General features: G+C 46.7%; 1 protein-coding gene across 1 annotated transcript in view; it reads right to left on the bottom strand.

Moving 5' to 3' along the window:
• GUCA1C (guanylate cyclase activator 1C) overlaps positions 1–11,497 on the bottom strand; it is a 20,673-nt gene extending 9,176 nt beyond the window's left edge. Inside the window, exon 1 of the mRNA XM_015427339.1 lies at positions 11,309–11,497. Coding sequence (XP_015282825.1) covers positions 11,309–11,497 — 189 coding nt within the window. The remainder of the gene's footprint in view (positions 1–11,308) is intronic.
• Positions 11,498–14,687: the final 3,190 nt, after the last annotated feature.

Raw genomic sequence — 14,687 nt, 5'->3', positions numbered from 1 at the left:
TGTTAAGGTTGAAAGTGTGTGTATGGTCCATAATCCCCCAGGCAGCTTTTAAAACATGAACCTGGGACCTGCACACCATCCTCTGAAGCGCTCTCTGTGGCAGTAATGGGGTGACTGCTGGCACCTTTTCGTATCATTTTTTGCCTTGTGGTATTCTGCTTGTGGTGTGATCTGTCTTTTTTGTGGTGTGGCATGATTGTGTTATTGGGTTTGTTTCTTTTGAAGGGGAAGTGATGTGTTGTGAGTGAGGACATATTTTACCTCAGAGTACACCAGGTCCCATATGCAACTGACAGTTCCAACTGTCTTGCGGGGGGGGGAGTTTGAGGTGTGGAATGGAGTGATGTCCAATCAGCTTCCATATGCAAATGACCTGGAAACACTGGCCCAATCAGAGAAGAGTGGCCTAGGCTGCAGTGGGTAGGAGAGAACTCAGGCCGGTGGTGGCCACTGACTTGCCTCCCCCTCCACATGCACCAGGAACACCTCCACCCGAAGACACAGGCACAGGCAGCTCAGCCGCCACTCTGTCCTGGGGTTTCCCGTCCAATTCCATCCCCTTACCTGGGTCCCCTTGTGTCTACCAGCGACTCTTCAGGGCTTCTCCAGCTGGGCCGCTTCAGCGGCCCAGTCGTAGAAGCCCCATCCCTACGCTCAGTCTGCAGATGGTCCTCTCCCGTCAGAGGCCCAGAGTAGACTGAGCCGAAGACGCTGGCCGGGGCTGACGTGGGCGGGACTACACAAAGCAGCCAGCCAACCCAGCCAGCCTTTTCTGATTGACAGTTCGTGCGCCCAAACACTGTAGGTGTGCATTGGAACGTTGGACCCCACTACGGCTTTATATAAAGGGAGAGATGTGGACCATTGACTGTAACGGTCCTGAAAAGTACGCAGACGGAGAGTGATTTCAGCAAGCGTACTTATTCGATCAGGAACAAGACAGCATACTTATTCAATCAGGAACAAGACAGCTTTTGCCGGCTCGCAGGCCGGCTTATATTCTCCGTGAAACCGCTACCCATAACACCCCCCCACTTCCCAATAGGTTATTTACAGGGGCCGAGAGTTCCATAGGCTCACGGCCGGGACCTAGCCCCCTGATTGGTGTGGGCTAGGATCCGCATAGTCTATTGTCTCTAAGAGCGAAGCTCAACGTTTGTGCTTGACCACGTAGAGCCCTAGCCGGCCACGCGGTCTGACTGGATATATTACACCCCTCCCCCTTTGGTCTGCAATCTACCCACAGACAAAATCTTTCAAATGGCCTGGTATTTTCCTGGTGCGGGTAGAGTGGAGAAGTGCGGGAATTGCTGCTGGCTCCCCCACCGCCGTCCTTTGGGGCGAGTCCACAGGGGGCGGTGCTGGGGATTCCTATGCTGGCGTTCCCGGTGTCGCTGGGAGAAGGCCCTCGTGTGCGATCAAGGGAAGAGACCCGAGATCTGCGGTGGGTGGTTGTGGAAGGGCTGAGGCATCGGTGGCATCAGCGGGATCCATGTCCTCGGGTTCCGGTGGTATCGTCCGTCGCCGTAACTGGTCGATGTGCCAGTGTAGTATCTGCCCGTCTTCACACGATACCTCATATGATCTGGGACCTTTAACACGCACCACTCAAGCCGGAATCTATGCTGGCCCCCTGGCGTAGTTTCTGGCATACACAGGCTCCTCCGGGAAGAATCCCATGGTTGCCTCATGGTCCTCCGTGGCTGGTGCCTCTGCCGGGGCTCGATCGGGGTGCAGGCGGTCCAGCCGGATCGTCAGGCGGTGGCCGAGAAGTAGCTCAGCCAGACTGCGCCCCGTAGTGGTGTGGGGCATAGTTCACTGGCCAAACAGGAAAGCCGCCAGTTTGTAGTCCCAATCTGAGGAGTCCAGGAGGTGGAGGGTGTCCTTTGTTGTGTGGACCATGCGTTCCACCTGGCTGTTGGTCGCGGGATGAAACGGGGCCAACTGGACGTGGTGGATACCGTAATATCTCGTGAAGTACTGGAACTCACTTGAGGTAAAAGGTTTTCTGTGACCAGCGTGTCGGGGATCCCCTGGGTGCTGAAGATCCGCCACATTGCCCGGATGGCTGCCTTCGATGACGTGGAGGTTACTGGGACTACCTCCAGCCACTTACTGTAAGAGTCTACCAGTATAAAGAAAAGCTGCCCCTGGAAAGGTCCCGCAAAATCCAAGTGTAACCTAGACCAGGGGCGGTGAGTGGATTCCCAGGCCCTTTCCGGGGCTCGAGGGGGCTCTGGCCGAGAGGCCTGGCAGGGCTGGCAGCTCTTTATTAATTCCTCAATGTCTTTGTCCAGCCCCGCCACCAGACATAACTCCAGGCCAAGGCTTTCATGCACAACACCCCTGGATGCGCCTCGTGCAGGCCTGTGAGAACCTGTTCCCGTAAGGGCTTAGGGATAACCACCCGGCTTCCCCACAGTACACAGCCCTTGTGGACAGACAGTTCATTTTTCCGGGACACGAAGGGAGCCAGGTCTGGGTCTCCCTTGGCCTCGGGCCACCCCCTCACCACCCAGCCCAAGACCCGACAGAGAAGCTTGTCCTTTGAGGTGCAGCAAGCCACCTCCGAGATGTGGACCGGCTGCACCGGGAGGGACTCCAGCAGCGTGACCTGGTGGGCAGGGGCTGGATCTGGGTCGCAGACTGGCAGTGGTAGGCGGCTCAGGGTGTCCACGTGCCCCATCGCCTTCCCAGGGCGGTGCACGAGGGTGTAGGCATACCCTGCCATGAATATAGACCAGCGCAGCACCCGGGGGGAGATCATCTGAGGGGTTTGGCGGTCAGGGGCAAGGAGTCCCAACAGCAGCTTATGGTCCATGAGGACCGTGAATGGGCGTCCATACAGATAGTGGTAAAAAAATTTCACCCCCGCCACAATAGCCAAGGCCTCGTTATCAATTTGCACGTAGTTGCGCTCAGCCGCCGACAGAGTCCGTGAATAAAAGGCAACCGGGACCTCGCGGTCGTCCGGCAGCCTATGTCCCAGGACCGGACCGGCCCCGTAAGGCAAAGCAGCGCAAGCCAGCACCACGGGGAGGGCCTTGTTGATATGCGCCAGGACCGAATTTGACACCAGCAGGTCCTTAACCGCTTGCAATGCCACGGCTTGTTGCGGACCCCAGACCCAAGGTGCCACTTTGTCCAGGAGGCGGGGGAGCGGCTCTGCAACTGCAGCTTTGAGGGGCAAGAAGGAATGATAAAAGTTCAATAGTCCCAGAAAAGCCTGCAGCTCCGCTTTCGATTTTGGGGGTGGTGCGTGGGTGATGGCTTTCACCTTGTCCACGGTGGGGTGGATTCCGGAGGCGTCGACCGCAAAACCAAGAAACTCAACATGAGGGACCCCCAGCAGACACTTCTCCCGCTTGACCTTGAGTCCCACCGTGTCGAAGCGATGTAACACAGCCTGCGGCTGGTCGGCGAAAGACGAGTGGTCCGGGGCTGTGATCAGCACGTCGTCTAAAAATGGCTGAGGTGCAGCGAGCCTTTCAGGAGTGAATCCATAAAAGATTGAAAAATACCCGGTGCGACCGAGACTCCGAACTGGAGATGGTGCACCTTGAAAGCCCCCCTGTGCGTCGTGATGGTCTGAGCCTCAGCTGTGATGGCATCAACTGGCAATTGTTGATACGCCTGGGCCAAGTCCAATTTGCCAAACACCCGGGCCCCCACTAAAGCAGCCAACACGTGGCTCACCACTGGCACCGGGTAAGCGTGAGCCTGCAGGGCTTTGTTAAGCATGCATTTGTAATCCGCACAAATGCGTACGTCCCCGTTCGGCTTAACTGGGGTGACTATGGGGGTTTCCCACTGGGCTGACGCGACTGGTTCCAGGACCCCTTGTTCCACCAGGCGATCTAGCTCAGCCTCAATCTTAGGCTTCATTGCAATCGGCGGTAGCCTGGCCTTAATGTGGATAGGGCGGACAGCCAGGTCCAGTTACAAGGAAATGGGGGGTCCCAAAAACCATCCCAGGGTGCCATCGAATACTTGAGGGAATTCTGCGCACATGGCACCAAAGTCCCGGGACCGGATTTGGTTGATCCCATGCAACGACAGTCCCAGTGGCCTGAACCATGAGAGTCCCAGCAAGCTGGAGTGTGGTTTCTCCACCACCAGCAGTTCTAAGGGGTCCTGAAACTGCACCCGGAACTTGCCCCAGCCAAGGATCTCCACCGGGTTCTTATTACAGTCCTGTAAAGCGAACCCCTGTGGTTTCCGCTCGCCTGAGCCCGGCCAAGAACTCGGAGGCCGGCTCATCCGGCCCTTGGACCCGCGCAAAAAAGTCCATGCGCTCGGCAAACTTTGTGGACTTTGGCGAAAGGTGGTCGGTCAGTGCTTTCACCAGCACGGGGTAGGGCTCATCCTTGGTCTGCTTCGGGGCTATGAGGTCGTTGAGTAGCAAGACGGTGTCCATACCGCACGCCCGAAGGAGATGGGCTTTTTTCTTTCCCTGGTCCACAATGTCGTGGCAGTCGAAGTAGTTCTCCAGGATCTCGAGCCAGGTCTCCCATTGTGTGGGGCGGGAGATATCGAAGGCAGTGATGCTTTCCTGGGTGGTCGCCATCTTACTGCTCCACGTGGAAGGACGGCGGGAATGGCGGGAATTAGCGAGCATAGGGAAGGAGCGGCGCGATGCTGCCTCGTAGTCAGCGATGCGATGCTTGGAGTTGGGGAGCAGTGCGAAAAGCGGTGCCTTCGATAAAACGCCCGATGCTGGCGGCGGAGGCGATTTCGGCGAGGTGACTCCAGCGATGTCCCGAAATGTGGTCTCTGTTCAGAGGGATGTGTATCCCACCTTTGTCGCCAGTGAAAAGTACGCAGACGGAGAGTGATTTCAGCAAGCGTACTTTATTCGATCAGGAACAAGACAGCTTTTGCCGGCTCGCAGGCCGGCTTCTATTCCCCATGAAACCACCACCCATTGACCGTTACAGTCAATGTGGACCATTGACTGTAACGGTCCTGAAAAGTACGCAGACGGAGAGTGATTTCAGCAAGCGTACTTATTCGATCAGGAACAAGACAGCATACTTATTCAATCAGGAACAAGACAGCTTTTGCCGGCTCGCAGGCCGGCTTATATTCTCCGTGAAACCGCTACCCATAACACCCCCCCACTTCCCAATAGGTTATTTACAGGGGCCGAGAGTTCCATAGGCTCACGACCGGGGACCTAGCTCCCTGATTGGTGCGGGCTAGGATCCGCATAGTCTATTGTCTCTAAGAGCGAAGCTCGATGTTTGTGGTTGACCGCGTGGAGCCCTAGCTGGCCACGCAGTCTGACTGGATATATTACAGGTCCAGCCAGAAACATTTGGTTTTTCTGAATATTTAGCAAATCTGAATACCATATCAGTATTGGAATTCGGGAATATCAGGAAATACTGATATTTTGGGGGTGCAATGTACCCGAACCCCCAAAATACCATACATAAAAATACATACCAAAAAAACCATACATGAACATACATGTTACAGTTCCGCAGGGCCTGCAAGACGGAGCTCTTCCGCCAGGCTTTCGAATAGGAGCTGCCGCCGCCACCACCACCAACGGGTGATTGTAGAGCAGCACCGCTGGGTTGGGCTGACTGGCCACCCGAACATCATAGCCTACAGCATCCTCCTTTTTGACCACAATGAGATGTGCAATAGGGAGCGAGTATGTTAGTCGCGATGGATCCGTGGGAGCCGCCCACTGTGTTTAAATTGTTTTAAACTGTATTTTATAGCACTGTGTGCCTTAATTGTTTTTAACCGTGGTATTGTATTCCACCTTGTGTTTGTAAGCCGCCCTGAGCCCGCGTGCGGGGAGGGTGGGGTATAAATGGAATAAAATAAATAAATAAATGAATACAGCATACTTCCTGCATTTTCTCTCTCTTTTGGACCACAGCTACTTTATATACCCAAGAGAGGAACCCTAGAACCCATTTATGGGACTTTGTTTAATGGAGGAACAATGTGCACTGGGTCTCATTAACTGTCAGTGCCTTCTCATAAAGATGTGTTTCCCTGCTGCTTGTTCCTTCCTACAGCAGTTCCCTGTGACACCCCCCAAAAAAGATAATGTTGTGACCAGAGTCTCCTTATGGATGAAATGGAATATGGTCCTAAGGGCCGCAGTAAGGAAAAGCAAGTAAGTGAAATCACCACTCCCTCTTCCACCTGTGGAGGGCTATGTCTGACCACCTGTTCTGGCAGAAAAGTTAAGGAACAATTTAATTCCCCTTGCTTATTGCAGCCCCCTCCCCCTCCACACCGTGGTGCCTTTGGTCCAGGAATGTTTCCCAAACCTCAGAATATTCTTTTAGGGTTCTGCTGGAGAAACTGGGTAAAATCTGTTTGGTATGCATGGGTTATAAATAAACTGGATATGAACTAAGCTTATTCATAGCTCCTGGAAACATCACCTTAAGTCTCTCCCAAAGCAGGTGACTCTCCACTATGCCTGTTACATTTTTCTCTCTCCTGCTCTCCTTTTGATAAACATCCTACTATGAAACCTAAAAAGCTAGTTCACTACTTTAGGGCATTCATTTGGTCCTAACAAAGCCATTAATGCTACCATCTCTAGATAATCCTGTAATCATATTCCCAAGTACAAAATGATTATTCCTTCACAACTTTATCTCTTCTCCACTTTTTAATGGCTGTACTTTGTTCTGTTGCATCCTTTTTAAATTAAGCATTCAGTTCATTCCATGTGCTTGTAGAATACTTTAACATCCTTCCAACATTTCCTCCTCTTAAAATGTACTTAATCTTCTAACATCAGACACATGAATGAGCATAATTTTTTACAATAAGTTAAAATTAAATCATTTATGTTTGTTACCAATCTCTTTTTGTATGATTTGTATGATTCATTCTTGTCACTTGTAAGTATATTTCAGTTTTACTTGTGACTGATCTACATTTCAAAATTGGAAGACAAAAAATTGATACCGATAGTTTTATAAGAATGTTCTCAAGTTCTAGGAAAATAATTGGGGAAAGGTCTTGATATCGTAACAGTACAGTCCTAAGCAGAGTTGTACTTTAATTGCAACTTTGCTTAGAAATGTACTGTATCAATATCATACTCCTAAATCCTGTTCTTCTTTCTTCGGATCAAGTTACACATTATATTGGAGATCCATGATTGTATTTCCCAGTGTTTCCCATAATGAGGGATGATTCCAAGTTTTGGAGGGCCTTGGGCAGAGAGTGTCTGGGCCCTTCTATCTTACTCACTGCAATGTCCCCTGCCTGTGCCCCCCTTCTGGCCCACCTGCCCACATGGATCCTTCCCCTCCATCTCTCTGACTTTCAACCCCTCCCATTGCCTAAATTCCCAGTTGCATGCACTGCACACATGACTTTATTCTGACAGCACCAGGCAGCATGTGTGACCACAAGCACAGGTTGAAGGAGCAGGTAGGCATCGAGGGTGCAGGCTGGGGGCAGTGGCAGTGGGCCCCACCAGAAACCTGAGCCCCAGCAGCTGCTTTACTGGGGGGGGGGGTATGCTGACACTGGTCCTACCTATAACACATACGACAACATTTCTTTTCTAACATAGTTAATAGCAGCTACAGGACGATAGAGTTCTATAAGGGAAGTGCCATGTGAAGAAGGGAGGGAAGGATTAACACCCCAGTGCTGCTTTGTCATGTTTAGGGAAAATATCAGGGAATCCTGCCATGGCTTTCCCACCTAGGTACTCTCAGAATCCAAGAGGATTGGGCTACTTCCAGCTTTTAAGGCCCTAGCATAAAAAAAGTAAAAAAATAACAACATATGAAATCAAAATCTGATTGGCCGTGTCCCCATTTAATGTGTTGTTTGAGGCTTATAGAATGAAGTATGTTTCTAAATTTATAGTTTCTCACGTCATGAAACCAAGGCCGTCCGAGTGCGTTACCATGCTTATCAAACCATGATCACATTCAGGCTGTGATTTAACTGTGATTAGGGAATAAATTAATAAAGGTAGGATCATGGTGGTGCTTGGTGCCACCATCTATTGCGTAAGCATACAAAAGCCTGGAACTAGAAAGAATCTTCATCTGAGATCTTCAGTTTAACTAACTTATTCCACCTTTTAGAGCTTCTGCGTATAGCCCCTGCCTTTCTCTGTTCAATTCTGCAGCAATATGACTCCACCACTTAGAAAAATCCCCTGCTTAGAACAAATATGAAAATCCTAGTTTCTAAAATCTAGGAAATAACCACTTAGGCTAATACAGTCCCATTAAAATGAATTGGAGTACATTAAAATGAATTGGAGTACATGTGTCTGTCAAGTGGTAACTGAAATGACCCCTTGGTTGCTTTAGTCTGTGATTTCTTTGCTTACATACTTGATTTGGTGCTATCATTTTTCTTGCATTTCTGTTCTGATTTTATTTCAAGAGACAAATAATCAGGCCTTTTCCAGCTCATGATTGAACTAAAATACTGCTTCAAAATGGCATTGAAGTGCCAGTACATGTTGACAAGCGATGCAGCTGCAGTAATGAATCGCTCTTGAAGTCTCCCAAATCAGTATAAAAGGTGAGAGTATACCATGAGCTTGAATGCCATAGTTAATTCAGGAGAGGTTAAGAGGCTGTGAGCACCACAGGGCTTCATATAAAAGAAAACGCTTACATTAGATAGAATTTTTTTCATCTCTTCTAGAAGCTTTCTGTTTTAGACCATTCAAGAGCCAGAAATAGATGCTGACACTATTACATATTTTAGCTCTATGCAGAATATTTGTATATGGTAGCAAAACTAAACTGCTATAATGCATTGCTATGGTTCTTGAAGTGATTTGAGTCCATATTGTCTCTTACTAGTGTTTGCTTAGTGATGTAAAGTATCGTCAAGTCGCAACCAATTTATGGTAACCTCATAGGGTTTTCAAGGCTAGAGACTAACAGAGGTGGTTAGCACTTGCCTGCCTCTGTGTAGCAACCCTATACTTCCTTGGTGGTCTGCCACCCAAATACTAACCAGGGATGACTCTGCTTAGCTTCCAAGATCTGATGAGATCAGGCTAGCCTGGGCCATCCAGGTCAAGGGAGTAGTTGCTTGGGTACCTTATAACAGGACATTTTTTAAAGGTAAGAGATGTGGCCTCTGATTTTAACAAACTGTAGTCCGATTGATGGGAGAAAACAATAGATTGAATCTCAAGAACCATGAGTGGAGTTCTGTTCTTGGAATGCATCTTTTCTACCTCTTCATGTCTCCTTCAGGCCTGCCCCAGTCACCTGAAAAACTTCCTGAGGGTGGGGAACCTATGGGAACAAACTAGGGTGTACCATGAAAGGGAGCCTGCAGTATGAATAGGAATAATGGACTGCCCCTTGTACTAGCAGGAATACCTTTGTATCCAACCCCCAAATATCTGTAGGACGCCGTATCCTTACAGCAATAGTACATACGGATTAATGACATGGAACGTAAGTATATTATAGAAAATGGTATTAATCTGGCCAAGAGTACTGCTTGGTTCTATAGCAGTTCTATTCATTTTAATGAACCACGATTGCCATTAGGTCTGGATATTCTAAATATTCAGTGCAACTCTGAACAAGTCATGGTGTCCTTTGAATTTGCTGTTATTCCCCCTTTATTTAGAAAAACCATATTCAGTCCCCCCACCCCCCGGTATGAAATGGTGACAGCATAATTCCTATATTTGCCAAAAGTTGATCTCTGTGTGGATGGGCAAATCTTCACAATGGGGCCAGATACAGACTTCATTCAGGATTTTTCAATTCTGACGGACATCCCAGAATACTAGAGAAATACTACTTTTAATACTGTGACACTTGTCATAGCGAACACCCTCTTCCAACAAGCTAAGAGGCAACTCTACACAGACATCACCAGTTGGGAAACACTGAAATCAGATAGATTATATCATTTGCATGAGGCAGAATGTTTCTTTTGTGTAAATTCATTCTTCCCCTTATGTGTATTGAATAACCCACACCAGTATGATTCCTTTACACAATTATACTTTAAAAAATTTTTGAAACAATCCATGCTTGGAACTTAAGATATTATACAAAGCATTAATTTCCTTGATTTTGTAAGAATAACATTTAAAATTAGGCCTAACATTTTTTCCCCTTGGGGTATTTTTGTATCCTGCAAATATAGCTCTCTGTGGTGAGGTAAATATCTTCCAGGTTATCAGGAAGGGTCATCAGATTGTAATCAAAGGCTGCATCTCACCAGACCACTTAAAATGGTTCCCTGGCTCAGTGTTTTCTTAAACTTGGAGCATTTTTTTTAACCCCAATATGCTAAATGTGCTTGGCCTAAAAAGGCAATGGCAAAATGCATAGATTTCTGGGTTGTGGTTTGTTTGGCTTTTTTCTTCTTGTATTCATACTTTGTGGTTTGTTTGTGGTTTGTTTGGCTTTTTTCTTCTTGTATTCATACTTTTTTTGTTTACTGAAAACAAACTAAGTTGTAACTGTCTATAATTTGGGATCACTGTTTACTACTGTATATGTGAGAATGCCTTAAGAGGGCAAAGTTTCACAGCAACTTGTCTGTGCATTCTGCCAACAAAAATGCAACTGGAGTAGGCAACACCCCAAGTTTGGACAAAGAATTGAAAAACAGCCTTATTTGGGGGGTACTCCTCAAATCAATAGCAACACCTGTAACTTTAAAATGACTGAGTTTAGACAGCACTTGTGGTTGTTGCAGCTACTCAAAATGGTGTGTGGACATTGGCAGCACTGAGCTAAAGGAGGCAGGGGGGCTGCAAGAAGGACACAAAGTATATGATGTGGAGAAGGAGAACTGGTGACACTGGCAGTGGCATTGGCAGAAGGAAATCCAGTGGGGGCAGGAGAGAGTAGAGAAACTGGAGCTTGAGGGAGGGAGAAATGGGATTTCCCCTCCCCCACAAGGCCCCTCAGATGCTTAAATGTCTTGAAATGTTTTAAAGCTATGCAACCAGATGCTAGAAAATGAGATTGTGGTTCACTAAAAAAGAAGAAGAAGAAGCTTTTAAGTAATTTTCAGACAGGTTTCTTCCTTTTTCTTTCTTTTTACAAAGTGTAATGTGCATGGGTACTAGTCCACTTAATAGAGCCTTCATTGCATATTACTTATAAAATAACAGATAAATGACCAGTCACAAACTACTGTTACAACAAGCAGACCTTCTTGTAAGTGTTTCCAGATTAAGCACATGGAATTACCATCTATGCAGAATGGGTCTCTAAAACAGTTTGAGTAGAGCAATAGCATAATCATAATAGAATGAGTTACAAAGGTCAAGTGCAAGAGGAATTAATAAAATAAGTCTTACCTTATTCAAGTCAAAAGTATTGAACACTTGATCAACATAATATTCTGCCTCTGAATTCATACCATGCAGACCCAGAAAGGCTTTGCATTCATACAAGCTCAATTGCCCCGATGGGCAATCCTTCATAAATTTGTTGTACCAGTTATAGGCGTCTTGGATGTTGATTTCTCCAGATTCATTGGCACCCATTGTACCACACAGCAGAAATAATTAATTTTCAGTGCTTATTCATCCACCTTATTTCATATCTTCAGTGGCATCTACCCAGCTAAAAGCCACCCACAGCGGAGTTACTTTTGTTTAAGCCCATGGATTTCAATGGATTTAGACTGGAGTAACTGCATAGGACTGCACTGTAAACCTATTACATGATGAGGGCAGATGCAGGCTAAACAAGAATAGAAACTTGAGTGAGATTAATGTCACCTCCCAGTTTTAAATAAAAAGAGATCTATAAATCAGGTATACCCATTGATTTGTTCAAAAAGTAGCTTATTTCCAGAGACTTCATAAACCATGCCTTGCATTTTAGTGACCCCTCCCCCCAATTGTCATGCTTTCCCACAAGTATTCAGGCTTTACATTTGCATGTAATTATTGCTGACAAACATCTGACCCAGGTCAAGAGCATAATTACTGTGTCCTGATAGTGATGGGGCAAGAAGTTATACAGGAAATAGCAAGAAGATGAAGCACTATAAAGCTATAGATGGATGATGTCTCTATTTATGGCCTATTACGCACTCACAGCTTACTGCAGAAAATCCAAGCAGTCATGCCTTTAAGCTTGAGTTTGCATTCTGTGCCTACCATATACACCATTCTTCCCCCGCCTCCCAGTGTATTTATTCTGCAGCTACAACCAAAAAACACAGTTTTCCTTAATTGGGGTTGGAATGTTACCTGTGACATGTGGGGGATGGTGTCCAAAGGGTTTTTTAAATGTACACAATTACCCTATTGCAACTGCGCAGTAGCGCTTCCATTTAAATCCTCCTGGCTCAGTTCTGTGAATGAAAGGGAGCACAAAGGAACACAGGCAAATTTTTTTAAAAATCCTGAAATTGACCAAACTATTTTTGAAACTGAGTAGAACAACTGTGAAACTCATTTTTCTTATTGCCAAGTTGTAATGGATTCTCTGTTTTATTGGCCACTGTGAAACATGGAAAAGAGTCACCACCCTCTGCCATCCCCCTCTTTCATTGCCACACAAGGGCCATTTTGAATGATTTAAAAATTATTTTCCTCATAGTTTAAATTTTTTAATAAGCGGTACGAGACTAGTGATAAAATGTTAATTTAAATCCACCATATGCAAGAGAGTGCACAGTAATGCCCCTCTGCAGGCACAACTTTGCACTGCCTTCTCTTGCTGCCTGGTTTAAACCAGGCCGCAGGAGAGGGCAACCCACCCAGGATCACTGTGCCTGTGGAGAGCTGAGAGTAGTGATAGTTTCATATCGCTAGACTCATGCTGCTTGTAAAAAAATGTAAAATGTAAAACAATGTGGGGAAAGATAATCAATGGAGCTTGCACACTGATGAATTATGGAATGCACAGAGTGAGCGGGAACGACCTTGATGTCGGCGGGGGAGTGACCTTTGAGGGGCAGCAAAGGGGCAGGGGGAATCCAAGGGAATCTGTATGCTTTTGAATTACCTTCAGCTCAGAAGCAAAACAAAGGAAAAATCAGCACATAATCAGTCTCAGAAAACCCGGGAAAATGGCAACTGGAAAGCGAATTGAGTGTTGAAGGGGGGGAAATCAATGCAGAATGAAAAAGAAATCCCCACGAAGATTCACAGCAAAAGTGAAGGAAAACACCTGTGTGTAATAGACCTATATCTCATGGGTTTTAGTCTAATTTATTTCTTACAGTAAATGCTTGGGGTTGTTTGGGCTAAGAAATGTTTTTGGCAGAGCATTTTTTGCTGAACAATGACAAGTGAGAAATGTCAATCCCTATTAAGGTTCCCATTTGTCTGCTTATGGTAGGAAATCTCTAAGTAATTGCAGCCTGTGCCTGCCAATGCTCAGCTGATTGGCAGGCAGAAACTGGGGCCAAAGGGCAGGGCATGATTGTCCTGGGGAGAAAATGAAAAAAGAAAAATAAGGTAGCTCTAGCAATCACAGAAACTCAATGGTAATCTTATCACAGAATTTCTGGCGATTGCTAGAGCTGCTTTTGTTATTTCCAGGTAACCTTAGGAATCACCAGGGACCCTTTGGTCAGAACTTCTAGTAAGTAAGCGAGGCCTTATTTTTCTTTTTAACCCCCCCCCCCCCGGATGCTACTCCCCCCAAAATTTCCCTGCCCTGGTTGCTAGGCATGGCCTGGCAACCCTAACTCCTATGTATAGTGTCTACATCCTATCTATGGGACTACACAAAGGTTAAAATCAAAACAAGGCCTTGCTGATTATGATCTAAAACCACAAAACAAATGAGGAGAACGGAAAATGAGATGTGATGATGGTTTGAGAAGATAATCTGGGATAAGCGTACCTCTTCAGTAGTTGACTGCATATGATGATGGCAGGGGTATGAACTGGCTTGCAAGAAGAAGGGAAGTTCCAGTGAATAAGCAGAGATGATAGCTGAGTCTGGATTTTACTAAAACTCTTAGAAAGCATATTAAAGAAGATGGTCTCATCAAGGCTGCCCAGGGCCATCATAATAAAAATTCCCTCTGATCCCCCCTCACATTTTAAAGGACAGATATGAGATTTAATAGAACAGCTGTTTTGTTACTTCCATAACCTCTTACACAGAATCATAGAGTTGGAAGGGGCCTCCAGGGTCACCTAGTTTAAGCCCCTGCACAATGCAGGAAATTTTCAAATACCTCCCCCTCTACACCCCCAGTGACTGCTATTCCACACCTAGAAGATGACAAAAAACCTCCGGGGTCTCCAGCCAAAGTGGCCTGGAGAAAAATTGCTTCCTGACCCCAAAGTGGCGATCAGCATTTCCCTGGGCGTGTAAGAAAGGGCCACAAGAACTAAGCACTGAGGCAACCCTCCCTCCCCTCCCTCTCATGCCTAAGTTCACAGAATCAGCATTGCTGTCAGATGGCCATCTAGCCTCTGTTTGAAAACCTCCAAAGAAGGAGAGCCCACCACCTCCCGAAGAAGCCTGTTCCACTGAGGAACCCTGTCAGGAAGTTCTACCTAATGTTTAGCCGAAAACTCTTCTGATTTAATTTCAGAACATACAGAACACCTTTAAATTACAAACTGATAACGTCATTCATGTCAACTTTTAAGCATTTAAGATAAACAATGTTTTTGTTTAATGTAGTGTTCTGCTAGTGATCATGCTCAAAGTGCCTTTCCCTACCAAGCAACTGTAACCAGTTCCTACCTCACCCACACA

The sequence above is a fragment of the Gekko japonicus genome, unplaced genomic scaffold (genome assembly GCF_001447785.1).
Source record: "Gekko japonicus isolate JY-2015 unplaced genomic scaffold, Gekko_japonicus_V1.1 scaffold1838, whole genome shotgun sequence".
Taxonomy (NCBI): domain Eukaryota; kingdom Metazoa; phylum Chordata; class Lepidosauria; order Squamata; family Gekkonidae; genus Gekko; species Gekko japonicus.
The sequence above is the reverse complement of the archived record's forward strand: the minus strand, read 5'-3'. Positions and strand labels throughout refer to the sequence as shown.